The 15,939-nt window shown below is 40.0% G+C and overlaps 1 protein-coding gene across 4 annotated transcripts in view; it reads right to left on the reverse strand.

Annotated features, from left to right (window-relative positions):
* dot1l (DOT1-like histone H3K79 methyltransferase) overlaps positions 1 to 15,119 on the reverse strand; it is a 29,603-nt gene extending 14,484 nt beyond the window's left edge. For 3 of the 4 annotated variants that reach the window (XM_034882572.1, XM_034882571.1, XM_034882574.1), the window contains exons 1-17: positions 14,731 to 15,119; positions 9,184 to 9,227; positions 9,013 to 9,087; positions 7,955 to 8,018; positions 6,330 to 6,558; positions 5,691 to 5,785; positions 5,326 to 5,388; positions 5,172 to 5,227; positions 4,194 to 4,273; positions 3,556 to 3,624; positions 3,349 to 3,455; positions 2,500 to 2,541; positions 2,308 to 2,403; positions 1,955 to 2,177; positions 1,714 to 1,827; positions 1,191 to 1,282; positions 951 to 1,052 (exon numbers count right to left, since the gene is read on the reverse strand). In XM_034882572.1, coding sequence (XP_034738463.1) covers positions 951 to 1,052; positions 1,191 to 1,282; positions 1,714 to 1,827; positions 1,955 to 2,177; positions 2,308 to 2,403; positions 2,500 to 2,541; positions 3,349 to 3,455; positions 3,556 to 3,624; positions 4,194 to 4,273; positions 5,172 to 5,227; positions 5,326 to 5,388; positions 5,691 to 5,785; positions 6,330 to 6,558; positions 7,955 to 8,018; positions 9,013 to 9,087; positions 9,184 to 9,227; positions 14,731 to 14,811 — 1,632 coding nt within the window. In that variant the 5' untranslated portion in view covers positions 14,812 to 15,119. Of the gene's footprint in view, positions 1 to 950; positions 1,053 to 1,190; positions 1,283 to 1,713; positions 1,828 to 1,954; positions 2,178 to 2,307; positions 2,404 to 2,499; positions 2,542 to 3,348; positions 3,456 to 3,555; positions 3,625 to 4,193; positions 4,274 to 5,171; positions 5,228 to 5,325; positions 5,389 to 5,690; positions 5,786 to 6,329; positions 6,559 to 7,954; positions 8,019 to 9,012; positions 9,088 to 9,183; positions 9,228 to 14,730 lie in introns of those variants that run through there. The other variant, XM_034882573.1, reaches the window with a different exon arrangement.
* Positions 15,120 to 15,939: the final 820 nt, after the last annotated feature.

Below are 15,939 nucleotides of genomic sequence, written 5' to 3' on the forward strand. Positions count from 1 at the left end.
CTTCCTATGCATTGTGGGTAGTAACCTTTGCAATGTTCTTTATTTCTTTGCAGAACCACACACACCCACGTTTGTACTGTTGCTGGATCTCAATAAAGCATCAAACATTGTTGTTTTTTTGGACAGACCTGCCCCCACTGCCTTAAAAAAATCCTAAAGGAAACACAGAGGAAAGTGCGTTTGCGCTCCTTTTTGTTGGGTGTTTGTTCAGCTTATATATTACTACTTGTTTAGGTGCTTTTAATGTGAAAATAGAAAATAGATTACCAGAATTACCAGAGGGAAAGAGGGAGAAAATGTTCCATCAGTTTGCAGCATAAGGATTTTGTCTGTTTCTGACACACACTCCACAGTCTGTTGGTTCCAATTAAATGGAGAAAAAAAAAGTCCCTTTTTCCCGGTGACCAAAATGTGACTCTAAACCGGAGTATGAACCGAACGGTCTTCTGTGTACCGCTACGCCCCTAGTACGCTGTCTGATCACTGTAACCTCACATCATTGTTAGGTGTAATTAGCGCTTTCAGCAGAACACATGTCTGACAACACCCAACAGGGATGCTATGCGTGTCTCAGGTGCAGACTTGAAGTTTCAACCAAAAGAGTTGAAAATCCAAAAGAGGATCTTAGTGTTAAGTTAATGCAAATTACAAAATAAAACAGCAGGAAAAGTATGTTCTCCCTCTCTCACATTCCAGTTGGGTGTCACTGTCTGTTGTTTATCTGTAAAGGGATATAAGCTATTCAGGTTGTCTTTCAAATAGCTGTATTTAAGAACTAATCTTAGTACACATGCTGTACTTTAGATTTATATACAAAATAAAAAATAAAAAACTTTATAAGCATTGATCCGTGACCAAAGTAAAGATAGAAAACAACTAATGTTTGTGAAAATAATTTTGACTGTCAATACAGCTATGTAATGCAGTGAAAAAAAAGTAGCTGTTCCCACCTCATCTAGTTTGGTCTGGAAGAGACCTTTGATCTTGTCCTTGTGAGACTGACAAACAGAGTAGAGCTGCTCCGCTTGCCCTGACAGGTCCCTGTGTTTTTGCTAGAGGCAGAAGAGAAACAGAAAATATGACATATGTTGTTGTTTTTTTAGGTAGGTTAACATATCATGCCAACACAAGTGGCATGAAAATTGCAGCAGTAACAAATCAATAATGTCTGCTAAAGCATTACTAATTACCTTCTCCTGTTCTAAAAGCTGCTGCAGGTTGGAGCGGTACTGAGGAGTCTTCATGTGGGTCATGAACTGGAGGTATTGAACTTTGATGTTATCTGTAAAAAGATTTAGGTCATAGACACAGAGGGAGCAAAAACACAGGATATAATATATTAGTTGGGTTGTTGGGGAAATGGAGCAAAGACACCAAACAGATTGACATGCAGTTTTATAACACATTTAGGCTAACAATGTTTTTAGGAATTCAAAAGAAAGTTATCTGACCAGACGTTGTGTCTCTCTTTCTGACCTCTTATTTGTAAACTCTGCTCAAATACAGAAGATTTTTAATTTTTAAATGAATTATTTAACAATCTGCCCATACTGAAGCTCAACTGTAACACTAAAACCACCATTATAATGAAATTAAAGTCAACCATATTTAGTATACAGATTTGCAAAAAGTCTGATATAATATGTACGACATGACAACTGATTTGAAAATGACCGAGTCAAAATTGAATCATCTGAGTCTTCATCAGCTCACCTAGCAGTTGTTGCAGACCAGGAGGAGTTGAGCTCAGAAGCAGCTGGCTGGAGGGATAGTGCTGGACCTTGGGGGGAAGCTGGTAGAAGGGACTCTGAGGTTGCCGGTATGCATCTGTACACACAACATGCATATTCACATTAAAATAAGATTTCTAGGCCATACGGTGTAAATGTAAAGAGGGCATTCATAATTTCTGTAATAGTAGGCATATTCTCTCCGTTTGTGTGTGCCCTCTGACCCTGAGGGGGTGCCGCCGAAAGGGTCTTGGCATGAAGCAGATCCAATGCGCTCTGATTCTTCTTGTTTTTCTTCTCGGCAGCTGGGGCAGCTTTCTTGGGTCGACCACGTTTCTTGTTGTTCAACTTGCGAGATTTGGGTAAGAGTCGGGCTCTTCTGGGTTTAGCAGAGGGCTTGACCACTGTCACCAAGCTAGGACGCTCATCCTCACCACAGGAGTCCTGCTGTAATACGCATAAGCCAAGTTAGGAATATTTCAGGGAACTAGCACACACGTTGATTCATATTTAATCCCCATTTTACTGGTCCTAGGATTTGCTTTAACCAAGTGTTGGAAATCTGTGCATGTCCTACCTTGTTTAGTTCTTTAGGTTTTGTGGGTGTGGTGCTATTGCTTTTACTGTCCTTCGTGTCCTTCTGCTGACGTCGCCTAGCTGTCTCTTGCTCCTCCTGGTATAAGATGAACACGGTTTCATTGTTTGATCCAGGAAATGTAGATTGTACAGTGACTCATGCAAATATATAAGGAAGAAGAACATTACTTACCCTGAGTTTAGGATTTTTGAGACTAGCAAAATAGTTTTCAAGCTGAAGAACAGGACAAGGAAAATAAGAAAATTAGAATAGTATTTTCATTATTTTTAAGTGTTTACAGTCTACCTAAGTTTAAATAACCACGTTTACATTAACATTGGCTGTAACTGGATTTCTGTTATACATGTTATAAATTGTCCATAGTCTGCATGTGCATACAATTTGCTTTCTTGGGTTATTAAATAATATCTCTCTAATTACAGCTTAAAATATATTTGTAACTCTTTTTAAAGCAAACAATGAAAAAGATGTGACATTTGTCTTCCTTTGATGTTCTTGGATTATGATATTATAATGCAGTCATTTACTTTGAATCCGGCACAAAACCTACGTACATTAGCATCAGCTGGCTGTGGGTTGTAGCGTTTATGGTTTGTGCAACTTTCAAGAAGAAGACATACGAGGACGACCTCTTTCAACCAGTCACCCTCTGTCATTGTTAGTTCTTTAAGTTTTTTTTTTGCCTTTACTCACTTACCCTTGCTTACCCATAACAAGAAATTGTCTAATGAGGTACAAACAATACAGTCAATATTGGCACATGTACATCATTGAATGTGGTGCCATTAAAAGTCACATCACCACTGTTGGGTCATCTACTCAGATTGCTTAGTCATGGGAATGACTACTCATTGAGACAATGCCAGCTGTTATTATGGCAGTCTATTTAAAGTTGAGGTTAGTCTTTGTGTCTGATGTATTTGTATGTTTCAGCAGTCATTTCGTGTTTAATTTGCCAAGGTCTTTTCTTATAAACTTTCTCTGCACATTGGGTTTTCCTCCGAGAGCTTCAGTGCTTACTATGGTGCGGTCTATGGTGTGCAGGTAGTAAGAAACTGGCTTTCCTGTCCAGGACACGGAGCCCCTCAGTGGAGAAAGCTCCACCACACGCATTATTGTGCCAATATCTGCAGGATAGAGAAGAAAAACACGACACTGCATTTTAAATACACATCAAAGAAAGCATGAAAAATTGAAATGGGATTTTCAACTGATTGTGGTACCTACCACTCAAGTTTCGACTGTTTATTCTAAAATTTAAAGGTGCAAAAGGTTTGGAGGACACAATTTTTCCACCTGAAAAAAGAAAAAAATCAAAAAGAAAAATCATTACATTTTTTTTTTGGCAGTGGACACAGTAGCTCCATTAGCTCACTACATAAAGTTAACTCATAATATGAAACATAATTGCTTCACCCAATTAGAGCCAGTGAACCATAGATGCATTCATCGTATCATTTTACACTGAACAAAATTAAGAATGCAACACTTTTGTTTTTGCTCCCATTTTTCATGAGCTGAACTCAAAGATAAAAGACTTTTTCTATGTACACAAAAGACCAATTTCTCTCAAATATTGTTCACAAATCTGTGTTAGTGAGCACTTCTATGCCGAGATAATGCATCCGGCTCACTGGTGTGACATATAATCATCATCAATAATCATGTTGTCTAATCAGCATCTTGTTTTGCCACACCTGTGAGGTGGACAGATTTTCTTGGCAAAGGAGAAGTGCTCACTAACACAGATTTAGACAGTTTTGTGAAAAATATTTGAGAGAAATAAGCCTTTTGTGTACATAGAAAAAGTCTTGGATGTTTGAGTTTTTTTCTTAGCTAAAAAAAAAACAAAAAAAGATACTAACCTTCCTTCATGTTAGCAAAGCGCTCCTTCAGCTGGTGATCTACCTCTGGACCAAAGGCAAAGTTATTCACAAAAATAATACTGCAAGACAGACAAAGAAAAGGCATTTTAGACATAAAGTTGGCAGTAAAAAAAGTGATATGTTATGGCAAAGTTCTGCAGATACATTTATCATAGGACTGCAAACTTTCTTCTAAACCTTTCATTTAGGAGTTCTGTAGCGCTGCATGATTATGGCTAAAATGAAAATGATTATTTTGATCAATATTAAGATCATTACCCCATTTATTTCCTGATTTAATGGGTAAATGTTTGATGTTCGCCTACACTCCTGCTAATGTACAAATCTTTGCATAAAATGAAGACGTATTGTTCTTATTCACAGAATAAGAACAATATCCAATTTCTTACCCAAGTAATATGTAAATAAAATTGTACCCAAAAGGGATTAGCTCTAGGACATTTAATTTTTGTTATGCTCGTTTGCTCTCTGTTGTGTATTACTTTTCTTCTCTGGACTGCAGCTGCAAAATTATCTCACAGGCGGCCTCGTCATAGTACGGGTAAAGCGGCATGCCAGCTTCACAGCAGAGAAGCCAAAACACCTAAATCGCCTCAGGGCTATGTGTTAGTTTAGGAAACTAAATCTGATATGCAGTGGAGTTTCAATGAGCGAAGCAAACATTTAAAACGTCAATAGGCTCATCATTCAATCGTTAGATTGTGATTCATATTTGATGGTTTGTGCAGCCCTAGAGGCCTGCAGATGATACTCTTAATGTACCTAACTAGAGTTAAACATTTGTTAGTGTGTTTCTTAATGGTAGCTTTTATTACAGGACTGAACTGTTACATTACAATGTATAGCGGTGTCTGTTTTCTAGTCCGTCAGTGTATAAATTCAGCTTATAAATGGTCTTATTGGAAAACAGAAGATGCGTCTTTCGGACTAAGGCGGTGACCCGGTTTGGTAGAACACCTTGTGTTGGCGATTCTTTCCTTCCATTCTTCCGACAGAAAGTCACCTCTCTCCAGCTGAAAGAATTAATGCATAGTATGGGTAAAAACCCAGAAAACCCTTGGATCAGAAGAATATATAAATGCTGTGGATGTGGTTTGCAATAGTCACTTACTGTGTACTCCCCATGTTTCTTCCCGTACCATTTCATCCACTTTTTAAACTCTTTATCCATGGTCTGAGAGAGAGAATGTAAATATTATACTTCAAACAACAATGCTGATTTGGGTGTGTTGCTACAGGTTGCTAAAGATTGAGAAAACAATATGTGAACCGGGAAATCCACTTTGAAGACTGATTGGACACAATGACACCACACAGCGGAAAAAACTTCAGACTCCTCTGTTTGTTTGCCAGAGGTGCGCCAACCCTGAGTCGTTTCACTACAATGACTGTGGAAGCGGTGATCTTTGACACTGCGTTGTCTCGTTCTCTCTCTGGATAGAACCCTCTGGTCCTGCAAGATATTTATGTGGTTACCTCTGCATATGTAGCTGGAATGTCTGCTTTCTCTACACCGTAGTAGTGTTTACAGTTGGTTGCAGCTGCAACTTGCAGCACTACCTGACCAACTCCTGCAAATAAAAAAACAATAGGTTCACATCTTACACTAAACAAACAAAGACACTTAGGCTGTCAATATCATGGATGCATAATAAGACCTGGATACAACGCACAAGGCAAAACCCCATTCATTTCTAGGAGAGTTGCCAAGCGGCGCACAAAGCCCAAAAAAAAGTGCTTCTGCACTACGGGGCCTATCCAGCATTCGCACTAGAGAACTCTGCTGGCCAGGCCAGCTACTTCCAGTTTAGCGCAAGAAGCACAAGGAAGTTGTAATTCCACTGTTTGGCCGCTATGTCAAATTGGCTTCAAAGTCCGGTGCACTTCCTGTGTGCCTGGTCAATATAGCCACATTGTTTGTAACTTGAAAACAATTCTGTTGAAAACCTTTTTTCAAATCTAAATTTCATCATTGGCCTTTAAAAATCCAAAAACACCAATATTATTTGTTTGCCAAAACCCACCCCCGCTACCGTAATAATAATTTATCAACCTGTTACTGTATATGTTGGGATACACTACTAAAGTGACGTCGCAAAATAACAGCAGACTAACCACTGCCGAGGTCAACAAAGGTGTCATCTTCCATCATTTCCATCTCGTCGATGATCTGAGCCACCAGGTCGAAAGAGGTCTCTCCGTACACCTCAGGGGAGAAGGGCTCATAGTTGTTCAGCTTCTCTGGGTCGGTAACTGAGTGGTTGTACACCTGCTGTAGAATGTGTCTCAGCAGCCCATTTGAAGGACGCTTGTTGAGCTTCATGGGCTGTGTAGTCCCTTTCCACTATAAAATGGGATTGTATGTTTATTCACACACACACAACAAAAACACTCAAAACAAGGCATAATCACTTTTTCTACACATGCACAGATATTATCCAGGGGTGTTGGCCTTTCAAAGAGAAGGGCAAAATACTTTTTTTTTCAGAATAGAATCCATAAATAAGAGAATACTGGACACACATGAGTACTAGACAGGAACAATGCTTATGAAACATCTGGTCAATAACTTGAAGCAACTTTATTGTTGTTAGGTAGGGCTGCAGAATTAACCGAATTTTATCGCGACCATGATTTTGACTTCCCACGATCAAATTTGCGTGATCGAGCGATTCTTTTTTTAAAGCGTCATTTCATAGAACGCTCCGGGTTTTTTGCAAAGCCAATCTACCGCTCTGTAAAGACGTCTGCTCATGAGCCAGTCAGAGTAGTTCCCTGCACCCCGTGCAGCTTAGTTTCAAGATGTAGACAATAGTAACGGGAGGAAAATTCAACAGATAGCAGTTGATTATACGTCAGTCTCAAGGTTTACCAGTGAACGCAACGTTTTGTCCCGTCTGTTGTTTTTCAGACAACAGCAGTGACCAGTGCTAGTCGGTGCTCGTAGCGTCTGTTAGCTCCTCTAGGTAACACCGGTGCTAATGTCCTCGCATCCGCTGCAATGCTGTTTATATGGATATGGTTTAATTTTGCGTTACATGACCCATTTCGTCTGTAAAGCCGTGCCTGTGTTTAATCTCTTCTCTGCTCTCTCTCCTCTTACTCCGCGCCCGGCCACAAATTAACACAGCTGTATATTGTTAAGTATGAGGGGCAAACCTGTATTTGTACCAGTGTTTCCGCAGGTAACTCAGCTATCGCGGTCGCCACGGCGAAGAACGTAGAAGAAGTTATTGAATTTGACTAACTTCAGTTGGTAGACTAATAGCGTGTGAGACGGAGCCGCTGGACCTGGGCCCGAGATGTGACCCATTGCAAGAATATCATTGTTCATAAAATTGCAGCGCAGTGAAGATACAGACGTTTCATACACACGACATGTGTATCCGCCATTCAACCCGTGCTGGACCCGTTCATAATGAGTCAGCCGTCGCTCTGTGAGTAGCATCCATCACACTCCCTCTCGCAATTATAAATAGCCTATGTGACCATAAAATTTGTTGTGGTTAAAATCAACAAATAATCGTGAGAATAATGGCGATCAAAATTTTGATCAAAATAATCGTGATGATCATTTTGGCCATAATCTTGCAGCCCTAGTGTTAGGCCATACGTGGCACTGATTGAAGGGAACACCGATTCACAGTACACATATACAGTATTGTTCACTTTCACTAACTAATGTTTCCACATTCACTTCAGCTACAGAACACTAAATACCCGTGAAACATCGAACTCACCAGCTGGTGAATGCTGTCGATGGCCCTGTTGTACTTGTCACAAAGTCTCTGCATACTCTCAAAGCTGTGAGAATAACAAGACAGAAAATGACTACCATCATTTTATACAAGACAACACTTATTTTACTTTTGACTTCCCAAGAACAATTTTCATCTTTATGCAACTCTGAATATACTCCAATTAATATTTGTGTAAATGGTGACATACAGTGGCTTGACACAAATTTTCTTAGTGAATGAATAATGTATTAAATAAAATAAATAAAAGTTCTTACTTAAAGTACGGGGGGCATAAGTAAACACACCTATGATACCCATGATGCTTCCCACAGAGGCAGGCACATTTTTATTATTGAAGGTTATATAAGGGATCCAGGCTACTCTGCATCCTGATAAATTTCCCTTGTCCTTCGGAATTAAAATAACCCCACATCATCACATACCATTCACCATACATAGAGATTGACATGGTTTTATTTCAGTTAGCTTAATAGCTGGTTTAATTTGCATTGAGAGATGATGTTATGGAAAGTTACCCATGCCTTCCTCTATGTACAGTATGATGAAGGGTATGTGATGATGTGGGGTTATTTTAATTCCAAAGGACAAGGGAAATCTATCAGGATGCAGAGTACCCTGGATCCGTGAAATAACTGGCCTGTTAAAATAAATCTGCCTGTTTCTATGGGAATTATACATAGGGGTGTGTATACTTATGCCCCCCCCCAAATTGGTGTCCTTAAAAGATCGGATTTTCCTATTTTTTTTTTTAATTAAGGCATTAAGATCAATTCACAAAAGATGATTTTTTATTCCTCTTTTAAATCAACTTTAACATGGGTTTGTAAACATATGCACACTACTGTAAATATATTCACTATTACTGACACTTTTCAATTTAAGAGAAAACTAACCTCAGACAAATAAGAAAAAAAGACTTGTGTTTCGACATACAAGTATGCTGTTAGACCTGCCGTAAGCCTTCATAGGTAAAAGTGTTTTTGTTTAACTATCTCATGATCTTCAAAGATAAAAACAGATTTTGACCCTAGGCTCACCTCTTGGTGTCATAGTCAATGAGTACGTAGTTTTCCATGGCCAGTTTGAGGTCCGGGATCTCCTCACACACCCACCTAGAGGAAGCACACATACAATGATTACTAGATCATACACTTGACACTTACCGTCTGTGTGAATGTGGGAGTTCAGAGGATGGAAAGTTCACTTACCGAATGGTCTCGATGATTTCATGAGCAGCATCATGGTGTTTATCCTATAAACAGAGAGGAACAAACTATTAAAAAACACCTCTCAGCATGACCTTTTAAATTCAACAGCGACACAAACTACAGCTTCCCAAATTATCATAAAGTTCAATTAACAACTGAAAACTGAAACTGAACACTATAGCCTTACGCTAACAAAGGGTAAAAAAAAAAACACCAAACAGTCTGTATATCTACCCTTAAACTAAAGAAATTCTATAAACCAGGTAGCACAATACTCACCATTTACAACACATACTATAAACTGAATGAAGCAGACTCTTAGAGGGATAGTTTGGATTTATTGATGTGGGGTTATATGAGCTACTTGTCCATAGTCTACAGTAAGTGGCGTTGTCACGTTCCCAGTTTGAAGAAACAGACATGAGTTCTAGGGGTGGTAAAGAATTTCACATACGTATCGTGATTTTATTTTGCAACAATTGTTAAGAAACTTTTTTTGTTTTTATCACCAATGATTCACCTACATATTTTCACTTTGTACGGTTCCGCCTACATTATATCCCTTTCCAGCAAAACAGACCAAAAGCGGGAAATGCAGAAAAATCCATGTTATGTAACGTACATCTTTACAAATGAAATGAATCTATCTGACTGACTGACATGTGATAGGCAATATTTTTATAAAATACTTTTTAGAAGGGGCTCATGATATGTTTTTTCTAGAAGTTTATTAATCAACTTTTGTTTTTGTCAAAAATTGCAATACTCAACACTATCAGATCACAATACTGCAATAAATGAAACCCGCAACACAAATCGAATCGGCACCCACATATCGTGAGAGAATCGAATCGGGGAAAAGCCTATCATCCCATCCCTAATAAGAACCAACACAGAAGCAAAGCAATATACGTCTGTGGTTGGAGACAGCAGAACCCCCCCCCATGATGCGGATTTCAAACAGCTGCGGCCATGACTGACAGCTTCACGTACGATAGCACGATATAACAGGATGTAGCTTCTATAAACAGAACCACAAAAACTCTGACCTGTTGACTTTAGGCCTGTCTCTGCCCATTATAACATTTTCAAAGTGTATTGCAGGGAAATATGATCCACTGTGAGCACGGTGTATTTTATTCAGAAAATTAACCAGATGTTTTATTTTCGACTTCCTGTCCCGCACAATGCGCCCTGTGCTGATTTGCTGCGGAGCTCTCCACCATCCAGCAAAAATAGACGCTCTGCGTATCAAATCTGACATCATGTAGCCACTGTTGTTGCCCATCACTCTAACATTACTTGGCCGTGCTAATGTTACACGTCACTTCAAGCAAGCCAAGCAAACCCTTTAGTACAGCGGGGAGACCAAGTATTTGATACTGCCGACACTGCCGATTTTCCTACTTACAAAACATGTAGAGGTCTGTAATTTACATTGACGGTACACTTTAACTGTGAAAGACGGAATCTAAACCAAAAAAAACTGAAAATCACATTGGATGATTTTTAAATAATGAATTAGCATTTTATTGCATGACATAAGTATCTAATCACCTACCAACCAGTAAGAATTTCCGGCTCTCACAGACCTGTTAGCCCTCCTGTTCTCCACGCATTGCCTGTATAACTGCACCTGTTTGAACTCGTTACTTGTATTAGACACCTTTCCACACACTCAAACAGACTCAAACCTCTCCACAATGGCCAAGACCAGAGAGCTGTGTAAGGACATCAGGGATAAAATTGTAGACCTGCATAAAATTGTAGGTTGAGATGGGCTACAGGACAACAGGCAAGCAGCAAGCAGAATACTAAAAGTGGGAGGGAAGGTGCGTTAAAGTTGGATTAACACTGGGATGTCTACATAACTGTGTGAGTCGACTGACTTCAAAAAGTTTGCCAATTCACTCGAACCAAAGTTCAAAACACCTGTTGATGTATGTCTTCTTTAGTCTGTTCGCTGTTTAGGTTTTTCTCCTGTCAAACACATTCTGCACTTACTACGGCGTCTTGTGTTGACTTTTTAAATATGTGTGCTCATCATCATATGTACTGGTGTTATTGTTTAATACATACTGTATTTCTAAAATTGTATGTTTTTGTTGCGTTATTATCTTAGTTGTCTTATTTCTTTAATTCCCTATGTTATTATTAATCATTCCTTTTCTGAACCGTTCAAATCCCCTGACAAATAACCCATATTAAAAATAAAAACTAAGCATTTTCAAAAAATAAAACTAAACTAGCAAACCCGCTTTAAAAACTAATTAAAAACTGAATTTGAAAACAAAGTCAAAATTAAATAAAAATTAAAAAGTAATTCAAAATGCAAAACTATAATAACCTTGGTTTGGTACTGCCAATTTGTTTTGTCATGGTCAAAAAAATCGTGGCAGAGAATCGTGGCATCAATTCTAAGCAAAAAAAAAATCGTGATTTGTTTTTTTCCTTAAATCGTGCAGGCCTGTTGGTAATCTTAGCTCGAGTGTGCTGAGCAGCTCTGTGGGAGTAATAGGACTCAAATTACACCCAGAGCAGAGCCAGCCTGAGCCTGTTGCCTGAGCTGACCCACTGACCCACTTTCTGTCTACTGCTCCACCGCACTGCCAAGAAGAGCCTCTGGTGGAGGAAAAGAAAAGAGGGGAAAGTAAGAGAGGAGGAGAGACTAGTGGGTAAAAGTAAAGAAAGTGAAAGTGAGTGCAGCTAGAAACTGGGGAAAGTGACGGGGCAAGAGAAAAGAGGGGAAGCCTGGTATTTGTCAGCTGTTTGAGGCATGGCACAGCAACCGCAGCTAACAGCTCAGAGCCTGGAGCTCGCGGCTTCCCGCTCAATACTGCCCGCCACTACTTCCGCCAAAGCTCAAACATGCATGCGCACACTTAAATATCCATGGTTACACAGGAAATCTACTACTATTTCTGTCAATAGCACAGCATTTCAGCTTAAGCTATATTATGAAGCTAACTGTGTTGCTAATAAGCAGCATGATCTACACATCTTCAGCAAATTTAACACTGTGTTCCACTAAATATGGAAAGTGTAAAAAGGTGTGTGACTATATGAAAGAGACTGTGTGAGCGAGCGAATGAGGTGCTGAAGGGAGGAGGTCATCTGCTCACACAAAGACGGCACACAGCAACACCAGCACAGGGCTGCTGCTAAAAATAAACACTGAATGTGAGTCAGACAAAAAAGAACAGGAGACCCTCCTCTCTCCCCACTGTGGGTATACCGACGTATGTACGACTCCTCCTCTCTACACCACCTCTTCAGTCAATCTCTCCTAGCATCATGGGTGTAGGGGTTTTTACGCTACACGCTGCTCCACTACGTGTACCGCAGCAGCCTACGAGACCAAATGACTAAGGCAGGCGTACCACTTACACCCTTTACTACTCTTACTTACCATTAAATACAACTAGTTCTCGCAAACTAACACTGCATCGGTAAATAAAACAAGATCCTTGTTCTAGCTTTCTGTCTTTTAAATCAGTGTATATTTTGTGAAAAGAAAATGTGTGTACGGTATCTGATCATACTGCTATCCAGAGGAGATGTCTTGACATGTAATTGATTGTAATTGCGCCCTTGTAAATAATGGGTTTACAGGTGAGAAGAACCCAACCAAAGACGTTCAGCAGTACATCTTTTAAAGGCTCTGTAAGTCTGGTAAGTGCCCATACCCAGAACCAGATGAACAAAGAGCTGCACCACACCAGAGGTGCCCCTCATATGGAAGCATTTACAGACGCGCAGATGTGTGAATTTAGTGAGAGATGGGGAGGGAGACAGGGAGAAATACCGAGCAAAAGAAAGAGTATTTTTATAGGCTTCATTCTGGGGGGCGGTTTAGAGTAAAAGCACGCCTTATATTGCAACAGCCCGTACAACAGCCATGTTGTGTGTCACAAACTTCACTGTGTCCATGCTCTGCGGGTGAGATAAGCAATCCTAATGCACTATGGCAGTATATAATGGAGTGGAATCTGTTGCTACCAGCAAGCAGCTTAAATGTGACTGAACACTTGAGCTGACATGTTTTTGAATCTATTACATTGCTGAAAAAGAGCAGTCCATTCTACCCCCCTGTAGAGTTGACCATATGGACATGAGAGGAAGGAAGACGAGAGAGGAAGTCTTTCCCCTTTGAATACATGAGGAGAGCCCCGCATGAATAGGCTCCATATTGCAGAACTCCACATACAGGACTATCAGCTGTCTCTAATTCATTGCAGGACAGCTAGTACCAGAATAAATAGCTATCATGCAGGTCAACGGTATATTTTTCAACAGTCTAAATTCCTGACATGCTTGCTCTTGTGTTTATCCTTACAGACCACAACACAAGGAAATGGGTGAGGCAATACATTTGGGAGGGAGGAACTGTAAGTGTAATCAGATTGTGGCCTGGTGTAAGTGGAGAGTCAATCCAGTCAGCCAAAGCACAGAGGAGCGGCTAAGCACAGTAACTGACTCATTGTCTTGAAATGCATTCAGTTGATATTGTGAACAACCACAAACTAAATGCTTGAACTGAAATAACCTGACTGCTAGACAAGGTGTGGGTGGAGGAGATGCACAGAAACACCCCACTCTGACATTCTGAGAAATTTGTTTTTTTCTCCCCACAATTACCATAAATGAGAAACACAATTTAAAGTTAACTATACACTACTGAAAAGACCACAGCACTTGCAACCGCTTCCCTTTCCGTTTGTCTTCAATGAGTCAACTGCAACCAGCCACTGACGAAAGGATGCTACATGGGAATACTAAAAACTAAGAGAAAAGGGTCTCTATCTAGGTAAGCATGACTAGTATGGACTTGAGAACTGACAGATCGGGGATGATATTAATGTATAGAGCTCAACCAACCAAACACAACCAACTGGTCTCAATCATACGGATGCCATTAGACAGAAAAAACACTAAGCACTCAAGAGTAAAGCAATACGTCCATTCACATGCCTGCAGCATCGAGAAACACAGACCTCAGAGTTCACACAAGCACACACATCTTGTATACAATCTCTACATCGCTATGTGTCCTGTGTGATTGTTATATGCTATCGAACGGTAGATCTAAGCAGAGAAAAGGACGGATCCTAACAGAGACATTTTGGGCAAAAACTAAGGGGTAGGACTGACACAATGTTGGATGTGAAGGGCTGTCTCCAAGCCGCTCTAATTTCAAAGCACCTTATTACTGGGTGTCAGCATCTGGCTTGCTTTTACTGGTTACCTAGTAACGTTAACGTTACTTTACTCAAATGTACTATAGTCTGTGGATGTTTATATTGTATGGGAATAACTTATGGCAGCAAACGTTAGGAAAACATGCTAAATATCTGATCAGGCATTGTGGTTGACTGTTACGGTCTGTCACCAACCCGACCAGTTTGACTTGACTTGACACCCCCCTCTTACGAGCGTGCAATGGCTTCTTTAGCTAGCCAATGTTAGCAAATAGCTAGCTAACAAAGACAAAAACAGAGACAATCTAAATATGTAGCTAACCGGTGAGATTTAGGATTTAATACTTACGTATACTGGCAATGGCCACGGATAACCAGCAGGTTCTGCTCCAACCGGTGATTTGAGCTTTAGCTCAAGCTTTTCTCCCATTCTCCACTTCACGGCGGCTTGCCTGCGGTAGATAGCTAACTTAGCTAGCTCTCTGTTAGCCAGCTGGTCGGTTAGCGAGCGAGCTACAACGTGAACATTTTGTAAGAAAGAAACGTTGAAACGCGTAAAATGAAAAAAGAGGTCGACGCTTGTTGCGTGGTAAATAACCACCGAATGCGGTTATGTGTGTAAATGTATTGGACTAGGTTTTGTATTTTGAATAAAATGCCTGTTTATGTCCACTGGCAGTAACACATCGTCCGTCTCGCCGCCATCTTGCCCGGCATGAATAAATATGGCAGGGGGCCACCGGTAGCAGGGGACACAGACGTCACTAAAGGGATCGTGATCTCAGCGCGTGGGCCAGCAACACGCACGAGCACGAGCTAGTACACGTCCAACGGCGCGTGAGATCATAGTCGACATCACGACTTTTTCCGCTTTATAACAGAACAAGTTATGTTGGCTGGACATATGTATATTTATAAATTTTTATTAAAGCCGTGATAAAATATTTTTATGCACCCATGGGCTGACTTCCACTTTAATATAGCCAAGTTGCCAGCACATAATCAGGACATAACATACACATTTGTAAGACATTGATAATAACATACTTATTAGTGTAGATTGCACTTGTATGTGATAAGTAAAAATGTCAGCTACATGGGCTGCACAGTGGCTCACAGCTACAGCACAGACATTCAGGCTGTGTGGAGTCACTGCCTGTGTCAGGGAAACTTTACTCCTTGTGCTGTTGTCAAATATTAATTAGGACTTTAATAAAATTCTAAATTTAAAATAGATTTTATATAGATTGTTTAATTGTTTTGTTATTTGCTTTCAGATGAAGACAGAAAGTTTTACTTTCAGATTGAAGCATTTCAACACAAACTAGAAAATGCATTTTCTTTAGAAAAAGTGTGTGAATGCTGACAGCTTAAATTAACTGCAAAGCATTGCTGAATATGTCGAATTCTGATATGCCGTGCTAAAAAAAACTGGAAGCTGAAAGACCAAGACGCTGCATTACCCAAATAAGCTCAGAGCTGAAATGCATTGCTGGAAAAACTGGAAAGTAAATTGAAATACCGCCAAATCTAGAAGGTGACATCAATTGCCTTTAAA

This window comes from Etheostoma cragini, chromosome 9 (genome assembly GCF_013103735.1).
Source record: "Etheostoma cragini isolate CJK2018 chromosome 9, CSU_Ecrag_1.0, whole genome shotgun sequence".
Classification (NCBI taxonomy): Eukaryota; Metazoa; Chordata; class Actinopteri; order Perciformes; family Percidae; genus Etheostoma; species Etheostoma cragini.